Source organism: Lemur catta, chromosome 5 (assembly GCF_020740605.2).
Source record: "Lemur catta isolate mLemCat1 chromosome 5, mLemCat1.pri, whole genome shotgun sequence".
Lineage (NCBI taxonomy): Eukaryota > Metazoa > Chordata > Mammalia > Primates > Lemuridae > Lemur > Lemur catta.
This window is the reverse complement of record NC_059132.1, coordinates 5,403,738-5,417,473: the sequence shown is the minus strand read 5'-3', so window position 1 is coordinate 5,417,473 and position 13,736 is coordinate 5,403,738. Positions and strand designations below refer to the sequence as shown.

The 13,736-nt window shown below is 39.9% G+C and overlaps 1 protein-coding gene across 5 annotated transcripts in view; it reads right to left on the bottom strand.

Moving 5' to 3' along the window:
* Nucleotides 1-13,736, bottom strand: part of CTNNA1 (catenin alpha 1) — a 149,787-nt gene that overhangs the window by 32,025 nt on the left and 104,026 nt on the right. For all 5 annotated transcript variants that reach the window (XM_045550917.1, XM_045550920.1, XM_045550915.1 and 2 more), the window contains exons 8-9: nucleotides 5,669-5,749; nucleotides 4,327-4,479 (exon numbers count right to left, since the gene is read on the bottom strand). In XM_045550917.1, coding sequence (XP_045406873.1) covers nucleotides 4,327-4,479; nucleotides 5,669-5,749 — 234 coding nt within the window. The remainder of the gene's footprint in view (nucleotides 1-4,326; nucleotides 4,480-5,668; nucleotides 5,750-13,736) is intronic.

Sequence of the window (13,736 nt, the reverse complement as noted above, 5' to 3'; positions counted from 1 at the left end):
TGTGTGGTCAAACTACCTAAAAATCATGCATTCCACATACCTTCAAGATGGGGTGTGTTGTATATTATATAATTTGATCATTATCATGGATTCCTTTGAGGGAACCTCTAAATCTTTGGAATTTCAGTAGTGACATGAAAGTACCCATTATTCATGGCAGGCCCTGACAGTTTATGCTAATTAGATGACTCAGGATGGGAATAACCATGTGATTAGAGGATGAGAGCTTTGAGGTCAGCATGCCCTACCTTTGGGGAGGGGAAGGGGATTGGAGATTGAGTTCAACTATATCATTATCCAAGCAATTATGCCTACATAATGAAACCCCAATAAAAACTCTGAACACTGAAACTCATTGGAACTTCCTAGTTGGTGACTCATCAGTGTGACAGGAGGACACTGTGTATCCTAATTCCACTGGGAGGGCACACAGAAGCTCTGCTTTTGAGACCTTCCCAGACTCTACCCTATGTGTCTCTTCATCTCTTAATACCTGGTCCTGATTTGTATCCTTTACAATGAAGTGTTCTATGAATTGTCCTAGTGATTTATCGAACCTTGGGTGGGTTGTGGGAAACACCTAGATTTGTAGCCAGTTGGTCCGAAGTACAGGTGGCCTGGGGACCCCTGAACTTGCAGCTGGCATCTAAAGTGGGGCAATCTTGTTGGGGACTATGCCATTAACCTGTGGGGTCTGCACTAACTCCCAGGGGTTAGTGTCAGAATTGTATTGCAGTATTTTAGGAGGACCACTTATCCCAAATACATCTGGCAGAATTCTCAGTGGCTGCAGAATCTGAGCCTCTCCTTTCTTGCCAGAGATTTATCACTACCAGCCCTCCCCAGCTTTTATATGGCACTCTTACTTCCTTTACACCCCCAGGAAGAATGGTAAATGGCCTGAAAACCAAAGTTGGCCTACAGATATTTACTTCAGTTAGGAGGGAGATTAACAAAATAGTCATAATAAAGTTTTTTTGTTTTTGTTTTTGTTTTTTTGAGACAGAGTCTCACTCTGTTGCCCAGGCTAGAGTGCCGTGGTGTCAGCCTCGCTCACAGCAACCTCAAACTCCTGGGCTCAAGTGATCCTTCTGCCTCAGCCTCCTGAGTAGCTGGGACTACAGGTGTGTGCCACCATGCCTGGAAAATTTTATAAATATATATATATATATGTATATATATATATATTTTTTTTTAGTTGGCCCAATAATGTCTTTCTATTTTTAGTAGAGACGGGTCTCATTCTTGCTCAGGCTGGTCTCGAACTCCTGAGCTCAAACAATCCACCCGCCTCGGCCTCCCAGAGTGCTAGGATTACAGGTGTGAGCCACCGCACTGGCCTCATAATAATAAAGTATTTTATCTTTGCTTAAAACAAATCTCTGACTAGTATCAGAGACTAGTGTCAAAGTGTTTCATTATAATACAAAAGTGGTAGGGAAGGAGAAGCTTTGTCATTGAAGAGTAAAGTTCTGCCTTGAGTCAGGAATTTGAGGGTTCAATAACACCTTAAAAACTCATTTCCTTTTCATCCTTTTCATGGACATATGCAATTATATATTTTAGTATCTCTATTACCATAAATATAATTTAACTGCAGAATGGGACTACAAAGACTGTGGTTATGCCTCAAGCAATGAAAACTCCTATGTCACTTAATACATAGATAATATGTGTTGGGGTGATGGAGGTGCAGGTCACAGAGAGGCAAGAGAGGTGGGAAAGTGGTCAGAACTGAGCTATGAAGGGGAACACCAAACTCTAAACTCTAGGGGCTCTTGGTTAGTGATGTTCAGAACTAAATAAAAAGTGTAAGCTGGGGAAAAGCTCCTGGAGCAAGGTCTCCAATCCCACGGGGCCCACCCAACATTTTATTGGATGGTAAGCCATCTTTAGCCAGTGAGCTCAAGGACATACCCCTCATTGTTGGGCGGATAAAAGCCAGGTGGAACTTAGGCAAGTTACTTAACTTCTCTAAGCCTCAGCTTCCTTCCTGAGAAATGTTATGGAAAGTATACTGTATATGCACATAGCTGGTACACTGCAGGTGCTCAGCAAGTGTCAGCTCGATTAGGCTGAGGATGAGTCAGCTAGCCCTAATAAAGGGCCCTCGAGCTCCAGTGCAGACAAGGCCTGCCCTCTGTTCAGCTGCCACACAGGAGCTCTCTACCGTGCCGATAGCCAAGGCCTTGGGCTGCCAGTGTCCTTGCTTCCTGCCATGCAGGCAAACTTTCTAATACATAGACTACTCACAGGAGACTGGCTTCCTAAACACAATCTTTGTACATCTGGAGATTACACCTGTTAACCGACAAAAACCCAAAGTCTGTGAAATAATTTAAAGAGGTTTATTCTGAGCCAAATGTGTGTGACTGGCCCGGAGCACAGGGCCTCAAGAGGTCCTGAGAAAATGTGACATGGTAGCTGAGTTATAGTTTGGTTTTATACACTCATGGAAACAGGAATTACATATTAGATCCTAGGTCAGTATGTGGAGGATGTACATTGGTTTGGCCAGAAAAAGCAGGATATCTCAAAGGGGTGGCGGTTAGGGGCCTCGCAGGTTATAGGTGGGTTTAAAGATACTTTGATTTATAATTGGTTAAAGAAATGAAGCTTTGTCTAAAGGCTTGGAATGTTTTACAAAGAGTAACTCCAAAAGGGAGGGGGTGTGACTAGGTGGGTCTGACCTCCCTTCTCTTCAGGGCTAGCTTTAAGGTTTCGTGGAGTCCCCCTTAGCCAAAAGGGGGTCCATTAAGTCTGCTGGGGGGCTTAAGGTTTTTCGTTCACATACCTCATGCTGTCATGTGACTACTGTGAACAAGATTATGCTTAATGGAGACACAAAATGAAAGTCTCCCAATTTTAGTTGCAAATGCCAGAGTCATTAACCTGAATAGTAGACTGACCTATGTGTTCTGTACATAATTAATTCAGGTCAGAATAACACTTAAATTAATGTCCAAAGAAAACTAGATGTAAAATTAGTAATGCATTTAATGTGATTACTGATGTTTTCCTTGGAATATTTTTATGGTATTAACCTGGCCTAATGGTCACTATAAATCCAAATGTACAAGACACACATTTTACATAAAGGCCCATATTCTGTTCTTACATAATGGCCATCTTACCAAATGGTCTATGGCAGCGGTCCCCAACCTTTTTGGCACCAGGGACCACTTTCATGGAAGACAATTTTTCCACAGACTGGGGAGTGGAAGATGGTTTCGGGATGATTCAAATGCACTGCATTTATTGTGCACTTCACTTCTATTATTATTACATTGTAATACATAATGAAATAATTATACAACTAACCATAATGCAGAATCTAATGCTGCCACTGATCTGACAGGAGGCGGAGCTCGAGTGGTGATGCGAGCAATGGGGAGCGGCTGTAAATACAGATAAATCTTCACTCCCTCTCGCTAGCTCACCTCCAGCTGTGTGGCCCAGTTCCTAACAGCCATGGGGACTGGTCTGTGGCCTGGGGGTTGGGGACTGCAGGTCTATGGAATATCTTTTCTAAGTATTAGATATTCTGCATTAAGGTTATAAAATTAAATGACTTTAATATATGTTTATTATGTGTTTTCCAATAAGCATTTCTAAAATACAACAATAATGAATAGATTAAACAGTAACATAATTTCAGTTAGTAAAAGGTAGAAGCAAGTCTAACTAACCTGGAAATTAAATAGCAATTCACTCTTTCATTTTGCTACTCTACAAACCAACCACTTACATACAGATTTCTACTATGTAAACATATCTAATTCGCAGCAATGTCAGGGCTCAGTTTCTTCACTTTCAAAACAAGAAGATTGGTCTATGTCTTGGGCATAAAGCTAAGCACTTGACATACACCATTTCTTTTAGTTTTTAAAATAATCCCAAGATAGGTATTATTAGTATCCACATTTTATAGGTAAGAAATAGGAATTGAGAGAGTTTAGGTAACTTGCCAGGATGCAAGGGCAGGCAGCACGACTCCTGAGCTCTAGCTCTTAGCCACCGCGGCTTCCTACACTGTCTTTTGAGTCTAGTCATTTCATGATTTATCCTTATTTGCATTAACATTAAGTGGAGATGTTAAGTTTCCAGGATAAGGACATCTATATTTAATCATGTACATAATTAATGTAAACTGACAAAAATGGTAGTTTTAGATAGATGTTAAGAAATGATAATGAAAGACTATCATTTCATACATGTTGTATATTAAGTGAGCACTTAAAAATTTTAGATGATTAAATAATGTAATTAAAACTTACCACACTTCACCAAGTTACCTATAGTTAATGAAACTGCTAATACACTCACCTCAATCAATTTGTTGGCATGTTCACGGAAAACTTGGGCATACTCCTTAACTTCTTTCTCATTTCCATTCTTTGCAGCTTCGATCAATACTAAAAGTGGAACGTTGGTTTCCAGGAAAGAATCTGAAACGTGGTCCATGACGGCTTTGCGGAGCTAATAATTACATAGTAAAAATTTGATTTTATTTCTACCAAGAAGCTAGACTCCTTTTTTCCCTTGTACATTTCAACCTAATGGAAGCTTATGAGGACCCCTCGTGTAAACCATGTAGTTATATAATCTGTGACAGAAGAAACATGTGATCATGGAGACAATGGTTCCACACTACTACAGTTAGAACACTTCAGCCTCAGAATCTTGGTTTTCAAGATACTATACTTCTTTCTTGGGAATTACAAAACTAAGGCTTACATCTTAAAGGAATAACACAAAGCTGAACAGAAAGCAGCTCTGGGTTGAATTGGCACATAGCCTTGGAATGTATGTAATTAGCCTAATTGGCTAAATAAAATGAGAAGAGAAAAAAAGAGTACTTTCTGGCTTATCTAAAAGGGTTAGCACATTATGAACCTTAAAACTTAAAGGTTATCTTTAAAAGCCATTTTTGATACTGTTTCACCAAAAGGAAATTAAATAAAAATACATTCTATCTTTACTTCTGTTTTATATCAGACATGAGAAATAAAATGTCTCTCCACTAACTCTTGGAAATTGTCTGTATTACCACTTCTTAGGTCTTAATACATAGTTTTATAAATTCAACCCTAACTTCCCTAAAGAAAGACTAAAACTCAATTTGATGTTAACTCAAAATGTTCATGGGGCTATTTGTCATTATATGAAAAGGATCCTTTACATTGTATTTACTAACTTGGAAAATTCAGCACCCCAAATATGTCTATACCTACCACATCTGAACTAGAAACACATCTCCACCAGTGATCTAAGGGAACTCCAAGGGTGCAATCTGAATGGGGAAAGTCAAATACACAACTGGAATTTCTGTCTCTACTGTCGTAGCCAATACACTGAGATCCTTCAGGGTTACTTTCACAGGTCCCAAGTCATTTTAAATTGATTTTCCTACCTGCATATTCTTTTCACAGTACAGTTAATTTATTCAGTCCATCCCAGTGGGACTGTATTATTCCATGTCCCCATGATATTTTTTTTTAGCCATTAAGAAGCTTATTAGCAACAAAACAGAGATAGCCACTTTCCAGTGACAATCTATGCTTTCCCCTGATAAAAAAAATATATAAGCCCAGTATTTGTTAGGATTTTAATCAAAAATACAAAATTGAGAACTTAGGAAAACAATGAGCATTTTCTTCCAGCTTACCTGCCTACGCAAGTCCCTGGTCTTCTTGGTCATTTTATCTATAGCAGAATTGAGTGCATCACTTCTTTCTTTACGTCCTGCCTGGTAAAAAGAAAGAGACACACATTTTAGTAATTCACAAGGAAACTTAACGATAGCTGATAGCTATTTATGCTCAAAACAACACTGAAAAAATAGTACAACTTTTTTAGCCCAAAGCTGGAAAATATTTGAAGGGTGGGGGAGACGAGGTGGCTTTGTTCATTAAAACCCCACCTTGCAACTCATAGGCTCCACATTATTTGATGATTGGAATTGAGAGAGTTTTGCCAAAAGAAGCCAAGAGACAAAGCCCTACGCTTAAAGTTTGGCTTTCAAAATTAAATTTATATTTTAACTTAAAGTTACACCAATTTCAATAATGAACCAGCTCTCCTTGAACTGCAAGCCAGAACAGGTTACACCTGATTTTGATGAACTCTGAGTTTTGAAGAATGTCAAAATGTGAAATATGGCATCTGGCACTGAAACAACGTGAAATAACGGATTTTAAAAACTAAGATGTATCATCTTCAGTCAGAGTTCATAAAGTACATTATGCAGCTCAAATCAGAATGCTTTGTAAGATTACTTCAGCCATATTTTTTTAAATTCTAGGCTAAGCTTAATGGAGTTGTATTGCGCAGAAAAGAACTATTAGCCACTCTTGAAGAGGTATGTAAATCAGTATTTCTTCCGAGATCATGGGGTTGAGTTGAGATTTGCCAGGGCAACATTCTAAGCGCAATCAAACATTCTAAGCAGAATCAAAATAGATGGTAGTTGAAACAAAAAGGACAAAAGTTTTTATCCCTGGAAGAGCTGGCTGTGTCCTTGGAAATACCTAGTAAGACATCAAATAGGTTAAACTATGAAGCATGAATGTGTGAGTGTGTCAGAGTGTGTGTGTGTGTGTGTGTGTGTATTTAATATTTTTATTTTTTTAGAGACGGGCTCGCTCTGTCACCCAGGCTGGAGTAAAATGGCACTATCAGAGCTCACTAAAACCTCAAACTCCTGGGTCCAAGCAATCCTCCTGCCTCAGCCTACCCAGTAGCCGGGACTACAGGCAGTCACCACCTTGCCCAGCTAACTATGAAGTAATACTTAAAGCTCATTTTCACAAAACAAGCATGATTCTTTCTAAAAAACATGTTAGTCATCACAAGAGAGATACAAATAGAGGAATTTAACCACAAGTTCTCCCTTTGGGTATCCTGGAAACAGTTTGGTATGGGTACACCGTCAGTACGTGAGCCAGTACAGCAGATAAATGGCTGGGGGTGAAGAGATCTGGTTATGTGTTTACTACGGACCTTCTATGTACACTTGTCACTCACTTTACCTCTTCTCTCCCTATCTGTTAAGTGGGGAAAATGCCACCTATCTCTCTGCCCCCATCTCTTTGGACTATTAGAGAAGAGGAGGGAAGGAATATGGAGGGATATAGATTATTTAGGGAAGGACAGAAAGACAACAGCAGACTTATGAATGTTAAGAGTTGAAATAAAAGTAATAAATTGATATGGTCATTATCAAATCTGGTCAGGGTCTCAATCCTTACTCTTCCCCCCTGGCATTCCTGTACTGCCAATAAAATTAAGCAATCCATGAATATTAATGAAGGGGAGGGGCTCAACAAAAACTGGTTGAAGTGTGAAGATATCTACCTGCAGGAATAAACTGTGACTTATTCAGGGCCATCAGTCAGAAAAGAACTCAACTTGAGAAGCATGATTAGTTATTGACAATCTCAGAGAACAAAATATCACGATCTAAGACAAAGGTAGCTAAAACTGAATCAAAATTAAACTGACCTCATAATTAATGCTATAATCAGGAAGTCTCACCACATTCCTTAGACACTCAAGAAGTCACTTCAAGAAAATTTCTCTAAATAAACCCAGTAAAGTTTGCTACTGTTCTTGAACTTGTTTCTTTTTCTTTTTTTTTTTTGGGGGGGGGGGGTGTGTGTTTCTAATCTATCACTTGCTTCAGAAAACATCTAGAATCTGAATCCCAAAAGTTGGGCTTACAGATCTCAAGAAAGCCCAATCCCCTACATCCTGGAATGCCCAGCAATTTCCTCAATTTGGGTAAGGGGATTTACTGTGAGATTTATATAAAACCAAATCCTTAAACTTGACTTTTGAGGGAATTACAGTCACACAGCAAAATTCATTTTAAGATGCAATGCAACCCACACCATGAATCTGTTAATTGTCTTTGTCAAACTCCCCTAAAATCAATTTGTCTTTCTTGTTATTGCAGGAAATAGAGGTTTATGCCTCATTAATCAGGAGGGGGCACCTCAGGAGCAGTTATTTACTAAACCTTTTAGGTTATATTAGACCACTTTTAAATCAAAGCATTACTTTAAAAAAATACAGTCCAAATAACAAATTTAGTGTTCCAATCATTTAAAATATAATAGGGATGAGTACACATACACACATACACACACTCAGAACCTCAACATTGAGCTTGATGAAAGTAAAAATCTTGTTCATCTGTAAAACAAGATTTTACTTGTTTTAAAATTAAAGTAGTTATGATTTTTTTGTTTCTAGTTTTAGCTAGGCAAAATACAGTTACTCAAACCGTTAAGAAAACCAGTCCTGTAGCATGTAACTGTTACTGGAAGTAGTGAGGAATCTTTAAAATAAGTGACCCTCAGCTTCCACCTAATTGAGAGACTCCATTCCACTGAGCACAGAGACCACCCAGGTGCACTCAATTTTGGTATGTGCGTCCCTGCTAAGCAGTGGCAAAAGGCTTTCCAAGAAAAAGATAAGGCATGTTTGAGAATTCAACATCAAGCTTCTCTTCAGCAAGTAAACATCAGCTCAGTTAAGGAGAGGCAAAGCCTCTAGCAACAAAATTCTGAGATAGTGAAGGGGCTCTCAAAACCCATCTTTAAACAGAAGCATGATGGCCCAATCTGGTGGCTCACGCCTATATAATCCCAGCACTTTGGGAGGCTGAAGAAGAAGAGTCGCTGACCAGCCTGGGCAACACAGCGAAGCTCCATCACTACAAAAAATTGCATTCCTGTAGTTCCAGCTATTCAGGAGCCTGAGCTGGGAGGATTGCCTGAGTCCAGGTGTTCAAGACTGTAGTGAGCTATGATTGTTCCACTGTGGTCTGGCTTGGGGGACAGAGTGAGACCCTATCTCAAATAAAACAAAAAACTAGAAGCACGAAAGAACTACTCCACCTTCCTCCTGGACAAACTCTTTACTGAGCACCTAACTCTACATTCGTTGGATTGGGCAGGACTAATGATAATCCTTCTCTCACAGGGTTTATAATCTGAGATAAAATACTTCGGAGCAACTAATTCAGCAATCCCCTGTATTATGCAGAGCTTGACAGGAGTTCCTCATGACAAAATAGCAGGTCATAGTAGTAAGTAAAAATTATACAGAGGAGGTTACATTATAATTCCCTGACTCCACTCCAACCCTTGCCAGTGTGGAAGGGATGAAATATGAAACAGCCAAGGAGGGATGAAATATGTACCTCGCATCGCTGGTGGTGGCATCTCAAGGCACATTTTAGTCCCTAAATGATGTGACAAAGGTTTTCAGGTGAGCCTATAAAAAACTACCCAGCCTAACTGCACAAAACAAACATCATGCCATAATGCTTCCGGGGGAAAAAATGCTCTCAATTGAAGGATCCATATAATCTCTTCGGGGCTCTTTTGCCTAAGGCTTCCTTCTCTTCTTACTCTACGCATTCTCCTTGGCGGAGCCTGGCTATTCCTATTATTTTAATGACTTTGCTATATTCCATGCTCTGGCCCATCCACATGCATTCTGGTTCTTCAGACATGCCATACACTCTCTCACCTACCCAAAATACTCTTCACCCCTTCTTCTAACTCCTATCCATTTTTTAGATGAGATACCACTTCATTTTTTGTGGAAGCCTCCACAGAACAACCTCAGCCCTAAGTTCAAGTTCAGTGTCCCTCCAGAGTGCTCCCATAGCACCGCATACTTCCTTCTTACAACTCTGCTCAAATCATACCTTGAGATAATTACCTGCCTATTGACTGTCTCCCACTGGATATGGACGAATTGAGAAACCAATGACCAATTAGAGACAGTTTAAAAGTCATGGGACTTTCAAAACAGCCATCAGAAAATTAAACAAAATAAAAAAACAAAGAACCATGACATTCTACAATACCCAAGTAATAATGGGGGTCTGAAGCCCGTGTCCCAAGACGATAGAGAACAGAAGGACTAGAGCAGCATCTTCACAAAAGAGGAAAAACTGAGGTGTCATCCACATAGTAAAAGTCTTCCAATAAAGCAAGGGATGAGGAACTTTAGACAGGAAGTGATATCTAAGCTGTTGCTCAAGAGCAAGAAGGCTTCAGAGAAGAAAGGGGACTTGGAAGAGAATATCAAGAAAAATACTGAAAATAAGGGAAACTGCATCTACTGAAGAGTCAATAGATGTCTTTCAAGAGTAGTAATAAAAGGTTTGCTGTGGGCTGGTCAACACAATGTCATGCAATATGCATTTAGTGAGTAACATGAGAAGCAATGTGACCCTGGTTGTTCCACCTGGCTCACAGATGGCTGTTGGGCTTTCTATAAACTGAATATATGACAAGAGTTGCAGGGAACCTTATGCAAAGTTTAAAACTAGGTTCAATACCTTAGAATACAGTGGTTATATAGTCCTGTGTTCCCAATTCCTTTCAAAAAGTACCCTATCCTTAAATTACAAAGGGCAGGACAGACAGACAGACAGACAGACAGACAGACACACACACACACACACACACACACACACACACACACACACACGGAACACACAGAACAAGTAGCAAGACAGAACCAGCTCTCATGGGAGGACAGCCTTACATCACTGTTCCCTCAAGCCTTAGGCCTTAGCAAGCCTCTTTCGGCAATGTGCAATACAGGGATCAACATCTCAAAACAGCAGACAGAATGCTGACATGCTGCTATAAACTTTCATAATAGTAAATGATCTTGCTCTCTTTGGGCCAAATTTTTGTTATCAATTTTCTTTGCATTGGCAACATCACATAGTCAATTTCTTTGCTTGCCTTAGCACACGTCACAATCCCTCCACCCCAAAACCTATTAAGAGGGTCCTCAGAGAATGAGGATTCCATGCTTCAGCAACCAAGAATGCTAGCACCTAGCCAATACACATGAACATCAACCCCTTTAAATTTAGACAATTGGGTCAGACAGCTCACTAAAACTGAACCAGATTCTTCAGGTAAGTATGAATGGGTACCTACCTCTTAATTCTATCCTTTGCAAAGGGCTTATATAGCCCTGGCCATCTATGTAGGCAGGAGGAAACACATCTAAATCAAAAGCTACTCAAATGTAGTGAGGGAGAAGTCAGAAAGAACAACCCCAAACTTGGCTATATATTTCAGAATAAAAAGCAATGCTTGCTATACACAGAGGAAGGAGGAAACACAAACAAAAGGAAGACACTGGCAGAAGAGTAAAAATTAATTAATTAATTAATTAATAAAAGGAGTTAGCCACATATGTTCCAGTCTGTACATTAATCAAGACTTAAGGTAGTTTCTGTTATTTTTGTTTTGTCTATGATAGGAGAAATAAAAGATCTTCATGGTATAAACGCTCATTTGCCCAAACTTCTCCTATGGAAAATTTTCTCTCATCTCACGAACTCGGGTATACTGTCCCAAAATTTTTTGCTGAATTACCTAATCCTGGACACAGAATACAACTCTAGCACGAGGAAAATAGGCTGTCAAATGATTCTGGCCCTGACACCCCCTCAATAGCAACAACTGCCGACGTGCACATGCCTCCAAAACTAGGTTATGTCCCAAACTGTGTAAGTTGCAGTATCAAAAGAAACACTGCTCACAATCACTGGTGTAACCAGAATCCCTTTCTACTGCTTTCTCAGTTGTTTATTAACAAAAGAACCAAAGGATTTTTAACAATCAAAATCAACAGAAAACGGGGATGGGGACAAGGAGCCTGGCAAAAATGGGAATTCTGGAGGCCTAATGTGGACAGTCTACTTTTGAAAGGAAAGATTCCCTCCTCCTTAAAAAATAAAAAGCTAGTAAAATACAAGTCTGGATACAACACAGGCCTAAATATGTGGTTGCCAACTAAGACCTTAAAAGGTCTTGGAAGGGAACATACTCAGACCCACGAAATCCAGGACCGCCACCCTAAAAACAACATGCTTCTCCGGAACACTTCTGTGCGATACTCTGGAGCTGGAGTATACACAATTTGTAGAGTTGGGCAAGATTAAAGAAACTTTTGACCTTTTAGTATAAAGCAAATATAAAGCTCCCTCTCTACCACAGAAGAATAGAAAATTTCGTGAATATATCTGTGCATTTGCTTCTCCAAGTAGGGGAATAACTCTCCCCAATCAGCAATCTATATCAAAAGCAAACTCTCACTGGGCTGGTGGCATGCACCTGTAGTCCCAGCGACTCGGGAGACTGAGACGGGAGGCTCCCCTGAGCCCAGGAGTTTGAGTCCAGCTTGGGCAACATAGCTAGAGCCTGCTCTTTTAAAAAAAAAAGAGAGAGAGAGAGCAAATTCTTATGTGGAGAAATACCAACAACTACAGCCATCTAAGCCCTGCTGCTTGACTCAATTTGCTTAAAATCATTTACAGAGAGGAGAGATAGACAGGTTAGATTTTACTTTTCCTTTGCCTTACCACAAACATCTAAAGCAGTGAAAATCATACAGACACTACCTTCCAGAAGTAGTACTTTGACATTAACTAAGTCAAAGACATATGTATGCAAAAGAAAGCTACCCTGAAGTGAAACCAAGAAAAAGTAGTTCAGAAAGAACAGGGGCATCTGTTTAGCCCTTTTAGATAAAGAAACATAAAAGATCAAAAACACAATACAAAATTCCATCAACAGGAACTTTGTACTCCATCAATTTTAATGCAAACATCATGTCTTCCTTGGTTCCACAGCTTGAATCTTTTGAACCCAAAGAGTGGGCAGGTGAGATAGGTGGCTGGTGACCTGGAAGGAGCTGTGGTCTCTGGGCACTGTGACACAGCAAGCAGGACTGCCCACTTCTTCAGGGGCAATCAAGAAATAATTACTGTCAACTGCACTGGTGCTTCTCTGGACAATATTCCTTGCCCACAAGACTGTTATAAAAGTACTGAGATAATATAATTTAAGTAGTTTCTATTTATTAGTATATAAGAGGTAGGCCACGCAGACTAAAAAGGAACCAAGAGTTTAAGGGAAAGGAGACGCCTTTCCTTCTAAATTTTCAAATACAACTCATTCCTCTAATCCAGTTGACACAAATGCTTTTCTTCCCATGGAACTAAAGTGGTTACTTGAAGGAAGAATTTAATCCAGCTTCTTCTCATAGCAAAGGTCCCCCCCTCCAATAAGGGCATTTAAAACATCCCAAGGGCTTCTTTCCATTTAAAAAAAATTAAAAGAGATCACCCCATGAGACTCTTCTCCTTAAAACTTTTGGTTGCAAGTTTGTGTAGAACAGTGTCTCTGAAAAGACCCTACAGTAATCTGATTAAACCTTGTTCACAGAAAAATGAACAAGCAACAAAATTTCACAAGCCAGTTTATAGACTCAGGTTAGGGGAACTTCCGGCTTATAGAGAGACTATAGAAATAGAAAGGATCAAGGTCAGAGAGTGAGTGGTATCCTTGGGGTCTAAGACAGGACATGTCTCCCTCCTTTCCTTAACCAACAAGGAGGAACGCAGCTTGGGCTTGGGGATTTCTGTTTGGGCTGCAAAACTGTCTGAGAACCATGCTTCACTCTGAAACTCTTCTTTTCTAGTCTTCTTTCCTTTCTCTCTCCCTTCACAGGTATCAGACCTGCTATACGGTCTGAAGACTCTACTGGCCCTCAGGGTATTCCTGCTGCCTTCTCTCTCCCTTTGTATTTCCCCCAATAAAACTCTTGTACTTCTAATCCTATCTTTGGGTCACTTCTAGGAAGAGTCAAACTACACACCTGCATTGCTGCCATTTCCACAACACCTT